Source organism: Rhea pennata, chromosome 1 (genome assembly GCF_028389875.1).
Source record: "Rhea pennata isolate bPtePen1 chromosome 1, bPtePen1.pri, whole genome shotgun sequence".
NCBI classification, from domain to species: Eukaryota; Metazoa; Chordata; class Aves; order Rheiformes; family Rheidae; genus Rhea; species Rhea pennata.
In genome coordinates, this window is record NC_084663.1 from 213,129,019 (window position 1) to 213,151,537 (window position 22,519).

At 39.1% G+C, this 22,519-nt stretch overlaps 1 protein-coding gene across 2 annotated transcripts in view; it reads right to left on the reverse strand.

The window, feature by feature from the left end:
- ACER3 (alkaline ceramidase 3) overlaps positions 1-22,202 on the reverse strand; it is a 62,507-nt gene extending 40,305 nt beyond the window's left edge. The window contains exons 1-2 of one of the 2 annotated variants that reach the window (XM_062567418.1): positions 22,055-22,202; positions 1,673-1,783 (exon numbers count right to left, since the gene is read on the reverse strand). In XM_062567418.1, the coding sequence (XP_062423402.1) occupies positions 1,673-1,783; positions 22,055-22,157 (214 nt within the window). In that variant the 5' untranslated portion in view covers positions 22,158-22,202. Of the gene's footprint in view, positions 1-1,672; positions 1,784-21,207; positions 21,232-22,054 lie in introns of those variants that run through there. The other variant, XM_062567419.1, reaches the window with a different exon arrangement.
- Positions 22,203-22,519: the final 317 nt, after the last annotated feature.

Consider the following 22,519-nt stretch of genomic DNA (forward strand, 5'->3'; position numbering starts at 1 on the left):
AGTGTTATGATTTCTGAAGCAGAGATAAGAGAAACATTTTGGGGAGTGACCTTTCACGCTAGGTCCAATGGACAACACAGAAGTCAGGCTATGTAAGCGTTTATCACTTCAGACAGGAGTCAAAGGCTTGTTCCTAGCCACAGATGAGCAGAGGGAGCCCAGCTGGAACCCAGGACTGCCCTCCAGCACTGCTGTCAAATACGCACAGTAAGCTCCTCTTCACAATCGCCAAGCACAACACGAAAGCGGAAGTCCTTGCCACTCACTGTCATTGAAGATGGACTTATTAAAAAAACATTCATATTAAATGACATGTAAGGCAAATGCCCATTCAGAGCTGCAAATCCCTCCAACGCTCTCGGTTTGATCAGCTTTGCTCTTTGTGAAATGTCACTGCCAGAGGCAGCCACAAGTCGTTGTTGAGAGAGTGATTCTCATATACAGAACTTTTACATTTATTCAGTTTAAAGGAATGGACAGTGCAAGATTCTTTGATTCAAGAACAAGCAAAGAGTTCACTTCAGCAAGTGCTTAAACACTGCTTCTTTGCCAGGAAAAGAATTTGTCTTTTAAAAAGGAAACGCTGACCTTTAGGAATTCCTTCTACAGAACTCTATTTTATACTGAGATAAAATTAAATAGTTACTCAAAACCATAAAAAGACTGCAAAGAGCTATTTAGGAAGCAATCACACAAATTTCGTGGTTACTGTTATACTGTTACTGCTCATCTTTAATATACAAGAGTAAAGCTGAATCAAGTCTTTAAATAACTGACAAACTGTGAAGTTGTACCTGGTGTACATTACAACTTAATTAGCATCAAGAATACTTCCAGCATACATATATGTACTTTCTGATGCTGTTTACCAACATATTTAAGCAGTCTTAAAAGTAACATTTATAATAAACCAACCTCTTATCATTAAAAAGGGAGAAGATTGCTAAAGCTGCTCTCTCTGTGATGGCTAACACAGAAATTCACTTTTACAGCCCCAATGGCCAAACCTGAACCATCTTAAAATATCTCCTTTTCTCAGAAGGGTAATAAATATGATCTCCAGTTGTACAATACATCAATTAAAGGTTCAAAGGAAGTTTCTTTCCCATATTTCTACTATAGAAAGCTAAACTCCCTAGAAGTGCCTCCATGTACCAGTATCACATCCTTCTTCCATCCTTGCAGAACTTCCCAAGTGATGGCAGGTAGGCTGTTAGCTGATACATGGCTAATTGAGATCAAACTAAAACTGGTTAAAGAGTGCTCACCCAGCTTCTCCAAGATCTTGCCCATTTGTTCTGTTATTGTTCCATATAACTGTATCAAATTAAAAACACTAATACAGTTTTAAGCTCTATAGAATCAGACTACACAAGACATCCTGCGCAAACCATCACGGAAGGACTCAGTGAGCAAAGATGCACTGAGCAGGACATAAGACCAAAGATGGATCACTTTACAACCTCAGAAAGTTATTTTGTGAATTCTAACTTTATATCCTTCTGACAAACAGTGATTTTCTGAAAACATTAAGAACTATAACAAAACTGAGCTTTAACGCTCACACACAATATTTGACTTTCATTACTTGGTTTGTTAATGTTTGGATATTGTTTTATTACTCATCTGAGCTCCTTTTATACTTAAAGAGCAAATTAAGTTTTACACATACCTGTGAGACACAAATATGCAGCTAAATACCGTTTTTCAAGGCCATCTTTATAGGTCTGAATCGCACCATAGATTGGAGGTAGAATGAAAATCAGGTTACTCACTGTGTTCCCTGTAAGACAGAAACCAAAAACAGGCATTTAGTATTGGGTTCTCTACACTTTAAATCAAGCTGCATTCCCTCAATAGCTGCAGTCCCTCAGCTGTCTTTAGACAGCTTCAACCTTTTCCTCCAGAAAGATGCACATTTTTGATACTCTTATTCTACTTTGACACATGATATGAAGTTAAATTTCACTCCAGTTTCGGTAACTTTATTTGAAGGCTAACGATATTTTAACTTTTATATCATTTTTCACGTTTGAAGAGTAATAAAATACTAATTTAGACAGCACTTACTTTCTTGGCAGGAAGCAGAAAAAAAGCATTGCCCTGATTACATAATTCATGAATTAAAATCCAATTCCTTAAGAAGATTTAAGCCCCATATAGTTCAAACTGGATATTTTAGAAGAATATTTTATTTTATTTTTATTTTAAAGCTGCTCTTGGAACTGTCCTCCGCACTCCTCTCAGACACTTTAGGGACACTGAAGGACTCGATTCCTAGATGAAATCAGTCCAATCTTTACTATTCACGTGCTAGTCACTGCACACACACACACCCCCCAAACAAACCTGGTGCTGCATCACAGATTACGATGCATGTCCTAAGACTGAAATAAGGTAAGATAAGGAAGAGTACAAGGCTAAAAACTGCTAATGCTCAGAATGATGGAGAATTGTCATGATGGGCAACTGTCAAGGCTCATCAAGAGCCTAAACATCAGCAAGACATAGCTGGTATCTATCTATCCTGCTGAAGCTGTGGCACTGCACAAAAATCCCAACACATGCGTTGCAGAGATCAGAGAAAGCAAGAACAATCTTCAGCTCTGAGGACTCTTCCAGCAAAGAGGAAGGTGAACAAACCTTTCTTTATTGTTTTCTTGTTTTAAGCTTATTTTCTCAGTCTTATTCTAATGCATTTTCAAACTTTCCTGGCACTAGTGCTAATGATCTATACAAAAATGCAACGAAATACTGAGAAGTGGGAAGTGAAACGAAAGGAAACGCGTAAATTTCTCACCAGAAGGAATGCAAATTCAGCTTTTTAGTCTAACCACAGATCATAATTTTGAGAATAAAGGTTACATATGAGGAACCAAATGACATGCAATTTGGCCAAACGAGCATGTGTATAAAAAATGCAGAACACTGCATATATTCACACCTTCATAATCTATCAGTTAAAAGTATATGTAATGTTGAAATTTAAACTCCTAATTTTCAATGCCCAGTGCAACTTATGAGGCAAAACAAGTCATTTCTGTGTCTTTTATTCAGCAGAGCATCTCAGAACAGTTTCCCTTTCTAAAGCACAGAACAAAAGTAAGCAGGCCATGCCCGTATTAATCTTCTCACTCAAGTGTCTATTTTCCATGAGTCTTACTCCTCAACATTATTGTCCAAAGAAAAGTGAAAACTATCAAATTGTGATCACATAATCCCAAAATACTATGGCACACGGGGCAGGGTGGCAGAGGGAAGAGGCAGGGGGTTACACCTATACTTTGGAGGTTTATATGAAGTTCAAACTCAAAGGCAAAAATTATTATTTCAGAACATATGAAGCAGAAGTTTATCTAGTTAACTCAAACTCGTTAGCTCTTCTAAATTCTCGCACATCAGATGCAAATATTAACCTGAGACATTCTTCATGACCAGATAAAAAGCACATCTGGAACGAACACTTCAAGAAACTAACTTTACTGCACAACCACACATTTGACCAAGTTACAGCAACTGAAACAGAGGTGCTGAAATCAAACCAGCTCTGCAAAGACACACAAGTTTGTACCAATACAAGAGGTTTTTTTCATACTTAATTTCTTAGGGAATTATTAACCTTGTACCACATTCCTGTAGTGATGCACTGGGCAGTGCTTCACATTCAGAGAGATCAGGTTTGGAAGAAATCTGGCAAAACTTGGTATTGTTTGGTACACTAACTGTTACCGTGTCCTCCCACATATCATTCAAAGATGTCATGTAGCCTCAAAAAACAGAGTAAACACTATACGGTATGGAATGGGGCCTTGATAGTGGATCTTCTGCTTTCTAAAACAGTTCTTAAACATGCCTGTTTTCAAGGTTTCAACACTAGCTGTAAAGCAGTAATTATGTTAAATTATTGGAAATTTAGGAGTGTTTAATCTAGGACCATCTTGCTGAGAGAGGAAATACCACAGCCCTAATCTAGCTATAAATTCCTGCCACTCCCTTTCTGCTCTTTTGGGCCCGTATTATTCAGAACATTTATAGCAGGGATTAGGCAAGCCTATTTGCAAAATATATTTATTGAAAGTTGTGTAAACTTTTTAAAAAGGGAATGAGGGTGGGGAAACACTCAAGTCCTCTGGCATCCTGTTAGCAAAACTAGTTCTTTCAAGATCACATATTTCAAAGCTTCTTCCAAACCCAAGGTGCCTAGGGCTGCACATTTGATAAAAGTCTAGCTAGTTTTTTCAGAATTATCCTCACTTACATAGAATTGTTCATAAATTCATTAAAAAGAATTTTGCTAAATCTTGCAACAAAAAGGCAGTGGAATATGAAGCAAAACTAGTGAATAGTACCAAGAAAGAAGTAAAAGGTGACACAAGTAACTACAGATCCGCTAATCGAACCTTAATTAGCACATGCAGATTTAAAACAAGTTTCAAAGGAAATAAATAGATATGGCAGTAGAAAACAAAAATTAAGTTATCAAAAAAAAAAATCCAACCCTTTTCTTTTTTACTTTATTAAAAAAAAAATCCCCACCCAAAACAGCAAATCTACTTGGAAAAATCAGAGATAGAAGAATATGCAACTAAGGTAAAAGATAGAAGGTATACAAAATAATTAAAGAAGAAATAATTGATTTTGTCAGAAAGAAAACCAATATGTGAGATGAGGATGGACCTTGGGTTTAACTTTGTACAGAATTCTTATATGTCACTACCGGATTCCTCAAATACTGTCCAAGGGAGTGATCTAGTTTTTCTTCAGTCACCACAAAGACTACGACATCTGCCAACAGCAAGGCCTGGATTACCACATAGGAAGAAAGGAATCAGTTTGTGGAAAAGACCAGAAATCAGACTAAATCTGATGGTCAAGACCATGCCTTTGAATACTAAAACAACCCCCCCCTAGAAATACAGGATTAATTTACTTGAAAAGGCAAAAAAGTGAATTAAGATCACAGGGTGACGGATGGCAAGGTAGGCACCAAAACGCTCAGATTTATTTCCAGTAGAGGCAGGGAAATAGTAATGTCATTATGCAAGCCAGCAGTGAACACACTGGAGTAGGCTCTTCTACTTTAGTTATCAAAAAAAGAGGAAACACATCAGGGCACTGAGAAGCACCTTTCAATTTCTACGATACAGTGCAACATTACATTACAAAAAGGGACAAAAATTGCTTATCTTACCCAGCCTAGCAAAACAAAGGCCGGAAAGGGTAAAGCTGTGCTCTGTAAATACACCATGGGTAAATGCTAGGGATGGAAAGGAGTTATCTGAACCAAAAGACAACACTGACAAAAGAACAAATAGATATGAACTAACCCTACCTAAACATGGGCTGGAAGTTTAGGGAAAGCTTCCAGGTGAGGAAGAGGCAATTACAACTGCTTCCCAATAGAAATGGGCAGCATGACAAATTTAATTGCTTTCAGGGAAAGATCAGTAAGTTCAAAAGTTGGATTACATGACACTGCAGCCTCTGAAAGTACTAGGTCAGACTCTGTCCAAAGAGAATATTTATTCTACGAGGTAAAACACTAGTTTAATTTATAATCATGGTAAATGGCAGAGAGACTGTGACTGAACTTGAAAATTGCCACAGAAGTTTTTCAAGACTATTTTCATACACACCATCATTTCAAACTTTTATTATTTATTGCAAGAACTCTATACTGTACCAGAACTAAATCAAATCCACATAAAACAAATTTAACAGGCTCCGTTTATGAGGACGGCTGTATCAGCCTTTCATCACATCTGAACACAGTCTTCTACAAGTACAATACCAAAAACTGACAAGTATTTCCTATTTTTCATCCGCTTTCAGGCTCATTTACAGGCCTTAAGAAAATTTACATCGTGTCATAAATGCACACATAAATGCACATCACCTGCACAAATACAGGTATTATATCAAATACACAAAAAAACCTAAAGATAATCTAAAGAGGAAATAATATTTACAGGCAATAATGGGCACAATACAGAGTACTTCTTACTCTTATCTGATGAGCTAAGTGCAATAAGAGAGCACAGAAAAATTTGAAGGTCCTTACTCATGTAAATTTTCAATTTCCCCCCAAAACCCAGTTAACTGTATTTCAGAAAGTCAAGCTGCAACAGAACTTAGTCTTGAAGAAATATTATGCATATTATAAAAACACCTGAAACACAATACAGTGAGTTAGAATGTAGGAAAGTTTATAGTAGGGAAAGAAAAGTGGTATAAAAAAAATCGCATCAGATATCATCTTCAGCTTTTGACAAGGTGACCAATGCGATTTGCACAGTGTTAAGAAACCCTTTCTCCTATGTTTGTACTTGGAATGAGTGTAAGATTTACAAGTTGCAAGGATCTTTTCAAATGTTAAAATGTTCTCTCTCAAACAAATGAAGACTTTTGACTCTGGTAGTTTCTGTAAGACACAAAGGACAGTAGAAATAAATTAGTGTTACCCTCAGAGAGGGAACAAGAAAATTTTTGAAATAAGAAATATGACTATACATAAAAAGCTCACTTCAAATCAAGACTGATGAACATGATATTTATTACAGCTTTTTGTTCTCCACTTAAGAAAACTTGCATCTTACTCTGAAACACGAGGAAGGGAAGTGGCTATTACTTTCTAAAATAGATAGCCAAGTTGTTATAAAGTCAGTGTGTCCCTTCGTAAGTTAGATAGAAAAAAAAATCTGAGGCTGAAAAAAAATCCATTCCACTTTGTACATTTTGCAGTGCACTGCACAGGCAGTTTTAGTGCACTACCTAGACTATGCAGCTTTTTCTTTTTCCATCGCTGCATGAAGAAAATACGAAAATAATTTAAAAACACAAAGCCTGTTGGATGGCATCGTGAAACATGCAGTACTTGAACAAACCCTACAGCTACTTTGAAATGTAAGGTGTAGTAATCAGGAGTTTCCTTTCTGGAATCCTTTCAAGCCGCTCCAGTGCAGACTGCAGCTCTTTATTATGGAGTTTTACAGAATTTAAAGGAATTCAGAAAGAAAGGACAGATTCAGGCACATCTGACAACATACCCATCTACATGGGGATAGCCTCTCTTTTAAAGAAAGCATTTCTCTCTTGGAAGGATCTCCCGGGATACAAAACCAAGCATGAACCCACTCAGGGGAGAGTAACAGGAGAAGAAAGGAAGTAGTCTTGTGGCCCAACACCACCAGATAAGGGGGAACAACACAGGATAAAAAGGTCTTTGGAAATTAGATTTGAACTGGAGAAGAAGGCAGCCTAACAGCTTAAAGAGAGAGGAGGATTTTAGGGCATTTCCTTAAAGGAAAAAGGAACTCCTTCACAATAGTCCTTGCTAAGGCACAAGTATTCCACAGGGCACCTATCACAGTATTTTAAGTGTCAGTAAGAGGAATAAATTTGAATAAAACCCAGCAAGTTTCCACTCAATTTATGCTATATATTATCAATCAACAGAAACCAAGACAGAGCCCAGAGAAGGTCCAGGTTTGCGTCACTGGTTTTTCAAGATGCAGGCATTTCAGAATTCTTCAGAAAACACAACTACACAAATTAAGCAGTTTTGGCCACTGACTTGCAACTTGTACTTTTTTTGCTTACAACTTATCACCAGGAGGACAGCAGAGCAATTCGATTTTCGCTTCCACCAGCTGTTTTTATTATATTCCACTTCAGAGTTCACAGTAACAACACTCTGGAGTGTCAGGAACTGAAAAATCCCGTTTCCATTTGATATTTCAGAATGAGCTCGGGGGAGAAAACCGAGTCATCCCAGCTGGAATATGGCCAGTATATGACTCCCTACTTTCTAATAAGCATAGATGCATCAATGTAAACTTCCTGTTACTCAGAGGAGCAGGACACTATGTTGCTGCAGGCTGGAGATCATGGACCAACTCTGATTTTAGAGAAAAAAATAAGGGGGTGAGGGATGAGGGATACCTTAAATGACAAGATCGACTTCTCCAGTCTCATAATTCCTCAGGTCTCTCTTACAGATGTTAAGCAAACCTTGATTTTATTTAGCTGGACATTGATTGAAGTTGCAACTAAGGCAAATAAGCTGCAACTTATATTAGCCATCATAGTTTATTAATAAAATGGGAAAATTATTCAAGCACATAGGGAGTTAAATAATTACTGAACTGCATAAGCTCTACAGAAGAGCCATTAAAATAGGTACTGTTAAATAACAATTCTAGTGAACAGGTTATTAGAGTGACTACTAGATGTCACGCTGTTTAAAATAAAATCAGATAGCTAAACAGCAAGTCTGTGCAAGTCACAAGAACTATAAAAATCAAAAAGACAGATAAAAATGAAAAAAATGAACTAGCATAAACACATTATAAGGAATAATATATTAAACACAGCTCTGTTTTGCTGTTGGCAAATATAACTGAAATGCATCTTAGCATTCTATTACAAAGAAATCTCTAAGGGAGAAAACAGAGGGGTTCAAATTAGAGCAACCAAGACTACTACAAAGGAAAGGAAAGGTCTAAGAAAAGGACCAAGCATCCAAATACTGGCCAGATGGCAGTGACAAGGAGGTGACAAAGAGGTGACAAGGAGGTCAACAGATTTACAAGGTGCAAGCATTGAAAGAAACTGTTTGAGCTGCTGAAGAATAGCACTTTGATCAGCATTAACAGACTGAAACAAGGAAAATGGAATTTCAGGTACGACATTTAGAATTAGGTTTACTCAGCAACAAGGATGTCTCCCAGAAGAAGCTATGAATCTTGGAATGATTTCAGATGAGACTAGATAACGTACTACAGGACACACTGTGAGAACAAGCTAGGGCAGGCAAAGAAAGGAAGCAAACGAGGCATGAATACAGTGTCTCCTCCTCAATATTAGCACCAACACAAATGCATACCACTAGCATGAGCACGCTGCGCTCCAGTCACACACATCCCAGCCCCAGCAGCAACAGCTAGCTGCTCGTGATATGTCGAAGTGCTGGGACAAAGCCAAAAACACTTACAGGCAGCATCTCTGGTGCAGAGCTGGTGGCCAACAAGGTTTTAGTATCTAAAGTCAGTGTCCAGCACAAGTGCTTCGAAGCCGCTTCTCCCTTGTTGGGCCATCGTTTCTCCAGAATACACAAATATATGCTGATGCTCTTCTAAACAAAGTTGCACAGGTTAAACCATTTAAGTGATTTAGTGGATGGGGGAGGGGTAATGAGGTAATTTTGGAATAAAAAAGATTAATAATTAAAGAACACAATTTGATTTTTATTCCCAGTGCTGGTTTATGAGTGGTTCCAACATGCTGTGTCAAGTGATACATTCTGATTTATGGCCTTACATACTTTATATTCCAGCGCAGAATTCATTCTTTTGGCATTCATAACACTAGTTCAACTATCTATTTTTGTACATGCATTTACTCTGATTATTGTATTTTATGTACATTTGTGTTCTTCAAAACAATCAGAGTGTAGAAGATAATTAGAAGAAAAGACTCTATATTCCTGAGTAACAAAGCATGTACAAGCTCAGTTCAAACCCATAAAATGTGAGTATATTTTCCAATGCACAAGCCTCCCTTTGGTACGCAGGTCCTACAAAAGCACGTTATTAAATTGCTTTCGAATTGCCCTAGGTTACAATTAAATTATCCCTTTCTTTATCCTCAACTCTCTGCAAAGTGGTTTTGCTACTCTGTATTGAAGACATCAAAAAATTAGAATCTAAGAGGAGACAGTACTAACGCTGACTTTGCCTCTTCTGTGCATTATACTAAAGAATGAAAACTAATACTACGCAAATCCAAATTTTAAGCCTTCATATAAACATATGAAGCTTTGTAAGATTCTGATGCCCTTGCAATCCCTTAAATGTAACATTTGTGTTCATAATGCAGTTATTTAACCTTGGATGGTGAAACATTTGTCCCTAGGCTGAGAAGTTTGTGTGTCCCTGCCCCAATCTAAAATATATTGGTTACCTATATGGCTTCCATTACTGCAGTGTTTAAGCAACTCCAGTCTTCAATGTACATAAGCTCAAAACCTTTTGAAAAAAGAGGACAGGTTAGAAGAGGGTGGTTGCATAAAACTGAAGACAGGCCTTCTAAACACCACAGTGTTCCTCTAGCCACCAGACCAAAAAAAAAAAAAAAAAAAAAAAAAAAATCACCTCTTGTAAATAAAGAGCTTCAAAGTAGAAAGTACATAAGAATATGAACTTTCTAGAAACATCAATCTTTGTTAGCAATGTTTAGCATTACGAAGTCATCCTCCTCCTGGCATTTGAAGAAACAATCAGAAAATGAGGGGAAGGTTTCTTAAGACCTAACGTGCCAGAAATTGGATTTATGGTTCTTTTGGGAGCCATAAAAGGAAGGATGACTAAATGTTTTCAGAGGCATCTGTCTTGAAGTCCTTCATGAGTGAAATCTAAGATCATGGAATCACAGGGTGGCTGAGATTGGAAGGGACCTCTGGAGATTCATCCAGTCCAACTCACCCTACTCAAGCAGGGTCACCTACAGCACATTGCCCAGGACCACGTCCAGTTGTGTTGTGAATATCTCCAAGGATGGAAATGTCACAACCTCTCTGGGTAACCTTGTCCAATGATCAGTCATCTTCACAGAGAAGAAGTGTTTTCTTATGTTCCAGTGGAATTTCCTGTGTTTCTGTCTGTGCTCATTGTCTGCTGTCCTGTCACTGGGCACCACTGAGAAGAGTCTGGATCTGTCTCCTTTATACCCTCCCAGCAGGCATTTAAACAGATTGATAAGACTCTCCCCCTGCCTTCGTGAGCCTTTTCTTCTCCAGGCTCAACAGTCCCAGCACTCTGATCCTCTCCTCATAAGACAGATGGTCCAGTTTCTTAATGATCCTTGTGGCCCTACTCTGGACTTCCTCCACTAGGTCCACGTCCTTCCTATACTGAGATCTGCATGAGATAGTGTTCCTCAGATTATAGTTAATAGCAATGTCTGGCCAACCTGTTCCAGTGCCAGTACACCTGGAAAGGTTTCCCAAGTAAATTTAAGGCAAAAACAGTGGCCACAGGCACACCATTTGAAGTATCAATCTAGCAAGTGCACTGAAAGCAAGTGTTCAAAGCTGGAAAAATGCAATCAAAGTCTAAATAGATCAGGCTGAGATGATATAAAGTTAAAATATTATATGAAGTAAGCTCCCTGCTGAAGGGGAGATTTGCTGCTATTACAGCATTCACTGGAAAACAAAATAAAACGTATTTTAAATGTTATTTTAAGACAGACTGACAATGAAGAATTGGAAGGCAACAGCCAAGAAGGGCAAGATTACTCTTGAGCCACTGCTAAAACTAAGTGGTGACCAATATGATGTTATCGGGATCATCTCTTTACTTTTCACCTTATTTAGGGCCTTCCAATACCCTTCTTCCTCTATGAGTCATAGCTGCTGTCAGCATCCTGGTTTCTTGTAAGTACCTGCACCAACTCCTCTAAGCCTAAGGCTCGGCCCAGGGTAGAAAGCACAGCTTTCAACAGCTGATGGTTTTGAACTATCAGAGCTACACGCAGCCCAGCATTTCCTGTCCTCAACACACAGAAATCAACTTGAGGCAGAACATGCTGTGGGTATCATCTCAGAGGCTCTGGTAGGATTCTTCCATCCAGTGTGCACTGAGATACGACAGTAGTGTATTATGAGAGCCCAATATGGTGACTAAATGATGCGCAGCATAGAAAAATGTACCTAGGCTTTTTTTCCAGGAATTTGTAGAGTTAGTCTGGGTAGCATTTCTTAGAAATCCAGATTCTCCCACTTTCTTCTCTTTCTTGCTGTCACCATGATTTCCTCCGGGTGTCCATCATAATTAAAAGTCTGTCCTACTAATATTCCATGTCATTCTTTTGCAGTTTGACCCACTTGGACAGTAAGAATATAAAGTGTAGATGCTATTTGACAAACATAAAATGAGGTACACAGGGATAGTGAAACCTGTTAGCAACCACAGCTTGATTCAGATACACAGTAGCTGTTTGAACACTGGTTGGTGACATGCTGTCTTCCCAGCAATACTAGTAGCAACTCCATACTTCAACTAACTTCCTTCTTTTTCACATGACTTCTTTAAATTAAAAACCTAGGGCCAATCAGAACATGCAATAAAAGAAAGATATTTGATTTGAGAAATTACTTTGGCTCTTCTCTTTCACTCCTAAATAGCCAGCCTTGAGCAAGAACTTTCAACTGTACCCAATTCACTAACCCTAGACTCAAAAGCTGTGGCTCCTTGTCCGAAACTTCTAACCTCAACTCTATTTTTCCTCCTCAGTCATTCTCTAAATGCCCCTTCAAGACAATTTTATTGTTCCTGCCTGAAAAAGAAAAAAAAACATTTTTGGCATTTGCCTGTTAGCCCACAAATCTTGGCAAAAGTTGTTTAGCTATACAGGGAATGAATCTTCTTCTCCACAAAACAGCAAGAGCAAAGACCATATCTTAAGTATTTCACAATCTAAACAAAATACAGGAAGACATACTGAAGGTTCAAGGATTAAACACCGTCTTTTTGTTATAAATAAAACTTAAGATAGTACCTAAACAGTTCACATAGTGGGAGGCAAGCACTGGGGCAGAAGTAAGTTGATGATATGAAATAGTTGAAAACCGAACACACAGCAAATAGTTCCCAGCACAAATGGTGGTAGAGGATAGGTCTGAGGTTAATATAGAGGAAGTATGATAAAAGCAGAAAAATATGAATTAATACAAGAGACAAAGAAATCAGCATGTAGAGGTTTAATAGCAGGAAAAAGAATTGAAGAGCTTGGTAGGCAATGTATTTAAAGAAAAGGAGTATTTCTCCGCAGCCTAGAACAGAAAGAGGAAGAAAGGCACCAGAAAGTAAAATTGGGATGGATTGAGAATTTTAGCATTAGATAACTGAATGCTGACATTAGACATTGCTGACGACAATATTCAGAGAGACCTCATAGAAACATAAAACCTAGGCCTTTAAAGATTTAACAGCCACTAAGTCCCAAACCTGGAAGTGAAAAGTAACTGTGATATCACAGACTGCAAGTCTTAGCAGTTTGCTTAAGAGAACAAAAACAACATCTGCTGTATGATTTCATTACCACAGTGCATTTCTCTGCTACTTTCCAAAGCATCTACACAATTCAGTTGAGTTTATTCTTGTTAGAGACAGTCCACTCACCAGTTTGAAAGAGGTAAAAGCAATACAAGCTGGCAAGACTCATCTGTTTTTTCACTCTGCTACTTCTAACGAAAGCCACAAACTCCGGTATTACAGCTGCTGCTAGCTGCAGCTCTATGGAGATGGCATTAAACTGTACTCATTTGCAGAAGCCAGACCTGCAGGCACAGGCGGCTACGAACAAAAGTGCATTGCTAACCTTCTTTCTAAACTACTCTTACTATTTTGAAAAAAAAAAAAAGAAGAGTTTTGCTTCTCCAGTTTTCTAGACTGTTTACTCATGCAATGGTCAGTCCTCTCTGCTTCTATGGGTCATTCCAACTGTCAAAAAAACTTGGGGAAAAAAAACCAAACAAAACAGAAAAATAAGAAAAGAAGGTGGCATGATTTTTTCCATTAATGAGCAAAATATGACCAGGAGCAGCTCTGATTTTATATACATATATATAAGTACACAAGATTTTAAAAAGTCAGTCCCTGCATTCCTCCCACAGATACAATCTGAAGAAATATGCCCTGAAACACTCCTTCTTTTGAGTGTAAAAATCCACAGAGCAGGCTGGGGCCAGCACTAGATCAGGAATCAATGGTAGGAAGAAAGCACTGGAAACTCCCTCCAGCAGCAATCATGCACACAAGAACAATGCAAACATGCCCCTTCTTACAGAGCAAATTTTGTTAAGTATATGTAGACGAAAAAAGACATTTATTTTATCTAGTAGAACAAAGGAGAATTCCATGTTGTGACAATAAACTTAGTTCTTTGGGACATTTTATTTCCGTGTTGTAGGTGACCCATTAGTCTTGAGGGAAAAAATCGCATCTGCAGATCCCATTTCTCAAAGAAAACATGCAAGTGCTTCTTCAGATATTCTTGGTTTTCTTCATGGTAAGGTTAAAATACTCATCAGAAGGGATCATAATAGCACGCTTTCCAATTGAGAAGCAGGTCTCTGCCTAAACAAAGAAATGTGTTGACTAGGGAAGATAGGAAAAAAAAAGATGAACAAATGGCAAATCTAATACAGGGGACAGAAATACTTTGTCCCAAGACTGTCAGTGCTCCAAAAGATTAGTTCTAATGCTTAACCATGCTACAATAACTATCCAGACTATTTCTTTGATCTAATACTGCATCTGATTCATGGATGTTGGATCTTGTCCAAATGAAAATCATCATCCAACTGGAATTAGCAGTTACTGAAAATCTAGCCTACAGGGTAGTAGCATCTTGAACCTTTGCTGCGAATGCTGACCTCATTAAAACACTGTATGAATCAGAGAGCTTGCAAGGTCTTATTTTATGACCACAAGATTGATACCCTAAAATCCTGCTAGTGCTGGAATTCATACAAAACATTCTCAGGTGTCCTGTGCCAAGAACCCATGACTCACAGTAAAGCAGATGTGAAGGAAGAAACTGAGAGAGAGGCATGGCTGGTGTCTGTTATGTACACCGCCCTGGCTCCACTCACCTTATGCGAACTGTCAGGGGCAGGCGGCTAGCTGTCCAGCTCCCATTTGGCAACACTTCTTTTTCTAATTCTGATTGTCTGCTTTCCTGTTTAAAGACAACTGAGTCTCCTCTCCTCCCCAAATGTGAAAGTCAAATATCAAACTACTGGGCTAAACCTTGTCCAGAAGAACCAGCCTATACTCTTGTCCCCTTCTCCAGCTCCTCTGAAATCAGAGGAGAATCAAGGCAACCCTGCTAGTACCAAGCCACAAGGGAAAATGTCCTCTGCTCATAGAATCAGCTTGAGATCCTTTAAGAGACACTGACCTTGTACAGATCATTCCTGGCTCACTCCTGGAAGCTACTGGGGACACTACATTTTGAAAACAAATCTAAAGAGGAATAACTTATCTCCAGTAAAGCTGAAAGAAAACAGAATGATAAAATAAACTAAAGCCCTAGGACACAGCTGGGAAACAGATACACTTCTGAATGTTACTTTCAATTTTGAAATAAAATTCGTAATTTCCCCTCAGGAAAGTTCTGCAGTTTGGAGAGCAGGCTGAGTCACCAGTTGCTGGACTGGAAAGGGAAAGAATTGGAGAGAAACCTTGTAGCTCTCCAAAGGGGGCAGAAAGGGTACGTGAATGATAGAGGACTCACTGTGCTTCCTATGCTCCAAATAGGCTGAAGCAAATACTGTGCCAGAAATCTATGGACCTTGCCACAAAGGAGATAATGATGATTCTGCAGAGGCTGTCTGCATCGATCAGCGAGCAAGTGTCAGTTTTTCAGTCACTGATCATATTGCATATGCAACATATTTCTTTGGGAAAATTAACTGGAAGGGAAAAAAAAAAAAAAAGCCTGATTAGATACTTTAGATTTTTGAGATAGCATAGAAAAAAGAAAAATAAAAATCAGGGTATATTACATCTGCATTTTCAATTGGACGAAAGAGTCTGTGTCTGAAACCTTACATCTAAATGGTGCTCAACAAAATAATCACTGTGACTCCACCTAGATCTTGCCTACATGGGAAATTTCAGATTTCCAAATCAATTAATGGTAAAAGATCAATATTAAAACAGTGTTTCTCTGGTTTTCGAGCTCTAGTATTCTCTAGGAACTTCTCTCTTCCTGACATCTTTCTTCCTTCTTTGTGATGCTTCTGTAACCACAGAATAACCAAGTACCTTTAATTCATGCATCACCTCAGCTTCTCCAGTAAGGGATTGAAAAATCACAGTAATTACTGAGGCACATGTAAAGAAAAAAACACCCAGAAAACTCAAAGGTAATTCGCTGTTAATCACTTGCAAGTCACCACCAAAAATAAAAATTATTCTTGGTTCTCGCCTACTACTATAAATTTAAGTTTGTGATATATGTTTTGAACTAAAGAACTCTTAGAATTTTCCTAAACTTGCATGATCCATGAACCTTTCTATGATCCCCTTTAGGCTTTTAGTTAGTTATAGAAATATTAAACCATGCTAGCACTTGCATTCATTCCGAGATAAAATGACCACATACTTCTGAGATGCTGGGGTCAGACAGAATTCCCAGAGTTCCTTTTAATATTTTCGGAGTGATTATTAAATCTTTTGTTTGTTTAGAAGTACCTTCCCCACTGTTCTGTGAAAGACTCATGCAAGTAAGGAACACGCATTTCACCAATACCAGTTTCAAACAAAAAACAAAACCCCCAAACAGACTAAAAACTTTTTTGTCTTTCAATTATGACAACTGTAGCTTTATCTGTAGCTAAAGACCCATTTAAAGTCATTTAAAAGCCAATAGCGTTACCTTACTATAATATTTATATTTTTTATATATTATGCAAATCCATATCATGCAGCTCATAAGCTTCTCTGCCTTAGTTTGTGCATAGCAAAATTAAATTGTAAAAATACCACTGCTCTGTTAACATTTGGAGTGGCAGATGTCCAATTGCCAGCTCTACAAGAACTGAATATGAAGTGCTCATTATTGTGTAATCAAACGCTCTGTTAAATCATATTTAAGAATTTTATTGTCACTTAATAACTGTACAAGTATTAGTAGATAAGCACACAAGTGGTGAATTACCAACGCATTCATCAAGTTTTAAGCACATTAGTAATGTGATAGATAAATGAGAACTAGTGGATTGGACAAACCTGCACTTTCCAAAAGTGCAAGTTTTCTTGATATTGTCTTTCCACGAAATTCTTGGGCAAAACAGAAAGCTAAGCTGTCAAGAGGTAAAAGGTAAAGCTGTATCATAGATCAGAAATTCAAAGACAAAAAAGGAAGGATTAAAAAAATTCATTCATCGCAGCAAAATGCATCAGAACAGTGTCACAAGTTTATCTTATAGCTTAAATCGTGTATATTCATTTATGGCCTAGGAAGGGAAGCAAAAATAATGCAACAACATCTGACAATGACTCAAAGTTATTTCAAATTATTAATCAAAGGAGAAAACAAGATAGTAGAGACCATCCGCCTGCCTTACGAGTTTACTTCTGCTATATTACTCTTTGAAGAAAGTAACCCTTCTATCAACATTTTTTCCCTCCACAGCACAAACAGCAAGTGAGAAGAGTTCATCTTAAAAAGCATCCCACAGCTAAGCACCATTCTATATACTTAACTTCACAGCAACCATCAATTAGTTTAATTTTCCCTTTATCTTTTCGTCTATGCCACCCCCTAAGCTGAAGGATCTCCCTGAAGGACCCTGATAAATTTAAAAAGGAAACCTGTGATGTGGCTTCCTGCAATTAGGTTGTTAAACTTACACACTCAAATCCCTTTCAGCCTGAATAACTTGTGAGACTGTGACATTGTGTTCATTTAAATCCCAGTTTAGAACTTATCTGTCATGAGGACTTTATATAATTTAGCCACAGCTAGGCAGTCGACCTAAAGACATCCAATTAATCCTGATGATTCTTCTTTCATCCATCATTTCATTACTCAAAGAACACACAGACATAAATACATTGTAAGCATTTGAAGCCAGAGAGAGTTGGCTTTTCTCCCCCCCTCCTTTTTTTTCAGTAACTTGCATGGATAATAGCTAACCCAACAATCTCTGGCCCTCTTCCAAGGCCTCTGACAAAAGAGCTAAAACACAGCCAGACATCCAAGAGGAAAGGGTGACAATATATATGTGGCAGTCTGAATTCAATATTAATGACATAATTCTAAATTTAAGTAAATTTTGCATATTGTAAGTTCAAAAGTAACAGTCCCCATGCACAACACAGACATAGGTATCCTTTAGTGAACACTTTTTTTGAGTGCTGCTAAGAAAACAGTATTTTTTAGGTTGTTGTTTGCAATATAGAGAATGCTCTGATGGCACTCCGTGTGTGAATGAGACATCTAACAACATAGGTAACAGTTACTTTATTTCAATGTACTCCTAGCAAAAGTTGGAAGAATTTAAGAAAGACCAACAAAAGTGACTAGAAACAATCAGATTCTCATAATCTACTTTTTTTTTTCCTACCTAAGGATCCCAAAAGGAAGGCACTGTTACAGCAATTTGGTAGACAGATATTCAATAAAAATAAAAAGCAGTGGATTTGACAATTGTAATAGAAAATACCTTTCTTATATGAAAGTAGCAAAACATCCTGTCACAGAATCAGAAGCCAAGAAAGGAGTGATTCTACTGGTTCCCTGTGATGCCTGAAGCCATATTCCAGATGTTTTCTGCTGTTAATGTCATCATAAGGATCTACTACCTCCAAAGCAATTATGCTGTAGATGGTGCATATTACTCATAGACAATAATAGCTCAAGGCAACATTTCACATACTTGAAAACATCAGTAAAGTCTGATCTGCACTGAAACACACCACTAAGTTTGTAACATCAACAAATCTCCCCAATTCCCATCACTTTCCTGACTGAGAATTATAAACCCCTCAAGTACTGTAGAGGGCTTCTTTGAATTTAATGCATTTGTTTAAAATGACACTATTCTCAACGTTTTCAACAAAGGAAATACATGAACGTTAGTTATACTCATTCCTCATATTCTACAAAACAAACCTTTCTTACAATCATAACAGCGGATGCAAGAATCGTAAGCCATTGGTCATACATGCTTTCAAATCAGAACAGACCTCAAGAACTGAACATTAGGTAGGCTAAAATGACCTGAAACATGACCTCTTTCAAAATAAGGAGTGCACTGTAACATTTAAGCACTTAGTGTTTTAACAACAGCACTAGCATTTGACCTTGTTCTGTGTGCTTGAGTGGGAGTGTGCTTGAGTGGGAGGGCAGCATTCTTTTTTTATTATTATTTTGCTAATATCAGTATACAAGAGCTTGAGCAATTCAGCATAGAGGCACTGGGAGCTGAAAGAGATTAGTTCAGAACAAATGCATCCATACTGCTTGCTCTCCAGAACATGGCAGTGGACACAAACGCCTGAGGAAGCCTGAAGAGCTAACTACTAAACCATAGGACAGAGGGGTAAGATAGGACCTAACATAGTTAAGCTGGTAAATACTTTCAACAGGTTTTCAATTTCAATTGGTTTAATACTCTACAGAAAGACACAGAGCAATTAGTCACCCATCACCAGGACAGAGGAAAACTGCTTTCAGAAAGCCAAAAAGGGGCATTTCACATTATTAAAAACACAAATCTTCGAGTATGAATCATTGTGTTTGCTGTTCATCAAGAGAGAACGCAAATGTGAAGTGCTACAGAAACAAACTGTAACAGGGTACCTCACCTTCACATCTCCGAATAAATACATTTGATTAGCTGCCATCATTTACTAATTCTTTATAGAATGAATGGCGAAGAATTGTAGGTAGGCTTCTGGAACACAATGTGGCAATTTGTACTAAAATTAGCATATTAAAAACAAATTGTTACATGGCAGGAAGACTTAATTTGCATAACAAGCTTTCAGTTTGGCTCCTCAGCATGCTTTAGAAACCTAAGGAAAACATAATATTTGACTTGGCCCTGCTAGTATCTTTCAAGCTTCAAGTCTCCCATGGTTTCTTATAAACTATTTGCAACAAACATTTAAGGCAAAAAATTTAAAAATACCATAACTGTAGCTGTTACCAAGAGAGTGAGAAGTCCAGAACTGATTTTCACTTTTCTATAAATTACATAACACTTAAATAAACTGTATATGAATTCTAAAAACAGTATCATCAATTGCAACATCAAAAATCACCATAATGAGAACTGTGAGAGAGATAAGAATCACCATTTTTCTGCTTTCTGGTTTGTTTTCGCCATTTGCGTATTTGGTAGAGTAATGAGGCTATGAATGCAAAGCAAATGGCAGAAAACAGTTGGGTCCCCAGATTTCAGAATAACCTTCCTCTAATCTTCCAAAGTAATTAACTTCAAATTCAGTATTTTAGAGAAAGTTGGGAAAGAATCCTTGGTTGTTTTATGAAAGATATGTTGCCAATCCTTTTGTGCTAGCTAAGTTTTAAATGTAGTAGGTTCATATCGTCAGAAAAAAAAAAGCAAACTTCCTCTGACATTTACAGAGTTGTTATTACTATTACTAATCCAAGCCATCTTGACATAACCACTGAAATTATCTAGTGTTAAACTAACCATAAAATAAGCATGCTTGTTTACTGTTTTGCTTTTTAACCTGGACCATTTGAATGCTCTAATTTACAACATTACCATTAAAATAGAGTTGCTTTAGCACCACTGAAGAACAACAAACCATGGTGCCAAACACTAACATCTTGAGAGGGGGACCAGAAGTCTTAAAATAACTTTTCCATTGTGAAAAATATACCATATAATTAATCCCTTATTCTTCACAACAAATACCTTTCTACCTCACACCTTTAATATCATCCTCATCTTCTTTCTCCTGCATAATCTAGGAGAGGATGAAACCTTTCAATTCACATGTCCAACAATGCAGGGATTATTTCAAAATTTACATGCACACACATCAGTCAAATTTATTTTCACATGGAGGAAGTAATAGACTTTCCTCTTTCCTAGGCAGATTATTTCACAAATTACTTTTTTTCCATGAGGAAAGCATAAAAATATGTCTTGCAAAACTGTCATTCTATTTAAAACTCCTAAGTATGGCCCATTCTCGAATATTAAGTTTTGTTCCCTTTTAAACCGGCCTCTTTCAGCCATAAATCTACATATCAACTTCCTTTTACCCTGTCCTTGCTACTGTTATTCAACTCGTTCCCACTCCCACACTCTGAAACCTCCTTCACAACTACTCGTTTTGGTCCTTCAGCCATGTCACTGTTTGCAATCAGAAGTCACAACCCAGAACCGTCCACCTCCGGGATGCCAAACTCTTCCAAAGTGCTGCCGAAACAGCCCAGCTACGCAAGCAGCCTTTTCAGATTGTCCGCTCCAAGCACTTGAAGGAGATTGACCTGTTCACCTTCCTATGAGCTTCCCAGAGTCTCAACATTTCAAACAACCTCCTATCTTTATGCGCATGAAAGTTTTGGGAGGACAGGGCATCTGGGAGAGCAGTACATAACTACAACCACTACACCCTGTAAAGTCACTGACCAGGACACGAAAATACTTACTTTTACAGCAAAGCATCAGTGAGAGAGGCCTCGGATGCTTTACCACCACCACGACATACCCTATCTGCTGACCACCTCAAGCCCCTCATTCCTAGCTGACGCTTGAGTTGAAGCACCTTCTTCTTCTCCTAAAGCATGCTTGAATACTTCCAAATTCCCGGATGCAACCTGAATAACAGGGTCTGGAAAGCAGAACATGGGTTTGCTCTCATGCTCCTACTCAAAGCTACCCAGAGAAAACCTGCAACATGACGACTGGGCCAAGAGCCGCTGAAGGCCAGCGTGGAGAAGACATCTCTTCCCTACGAAGCTCTCTTACTCTTAATTGACTTGAACATCTCTCCCCGCCGCATCAGCGCTCAGGTTGCCCTGCCACCGGGAGCGGAGCCGCTGGCCCGCCATCCCCTTGCAGCATGGCGCCCTGAGACATACGTTAGCGAAAACTAACCCCCTCTTCCTTTGTGGTTGTTTTGGGGGGGTTTTGCTGTTGTTTCTTCCCCCTCATAATCCTTGTGGCATCCTTGGTTTCCATGCCAAGCGCCTTGATGCCCCAGGAGCCCTTTCCAGGCTCCCGCACCAAGGCATGGGGCAGACGAGGCCTTGCCTGCGCCAACCCCCTCCTTGATGGAGCGTGTGTGAAGATTTTGGAGCAAGGGGAGCAGGAAAAAACGAGGGAAAAAAAAAACAAAACAGCAACAACCAAAGAAAAAAAAACATTTCCACCTGCCAGCGCTAACGGAGGGCGGGGGGGGCGGGGGAATTGGGCACGGGGGTCCTCGCTATGGGGCCCAGGCCCTCTCCCCCCCCTACCCCCAGCCCTCCCCCGGGGGCCGCGGCCGCCACTCACAGAACTCGGCGATGTAGTAGGAGACGGCGTAGTTCTCCTCGCACCACTCCAAGGTGGAGGTCGGCGGGCCCCAATAACCCTCCCGGTCGGCGGCCGGAGCCATCGCGGCGCTCGCTCCAGGCCGCAGCGACGAGACGAGCCCGGCGATCGAGGGGAAAGGAAGGGAAGAAGGGAAGGGACGGGCGGAGGGGAGGGGAGGGGAGGGAGGCGCCGGGCCCGGGCGGCCGCGGCGGGCGGGGGGGCGGCCCTGGGCCCGCCCGGCCGCGGGAGGAGCCGGGAGCCGGGGCCCGCGCGTTGCTATGGCGACGGGCTGCGGCCTAGCCGCGGCCTGGCAGCCCGCTGCGTGTGTGTGAGAAACATGAATAAAAAGCTATTTTTCCCTCCCCCCCACCTTTTCCCTCTTTTTTTTTTTCTTTTTTAAAAAAAGGCGAGCACTTGGAGAGAGGAAAAAAAAAATCAGCGCGG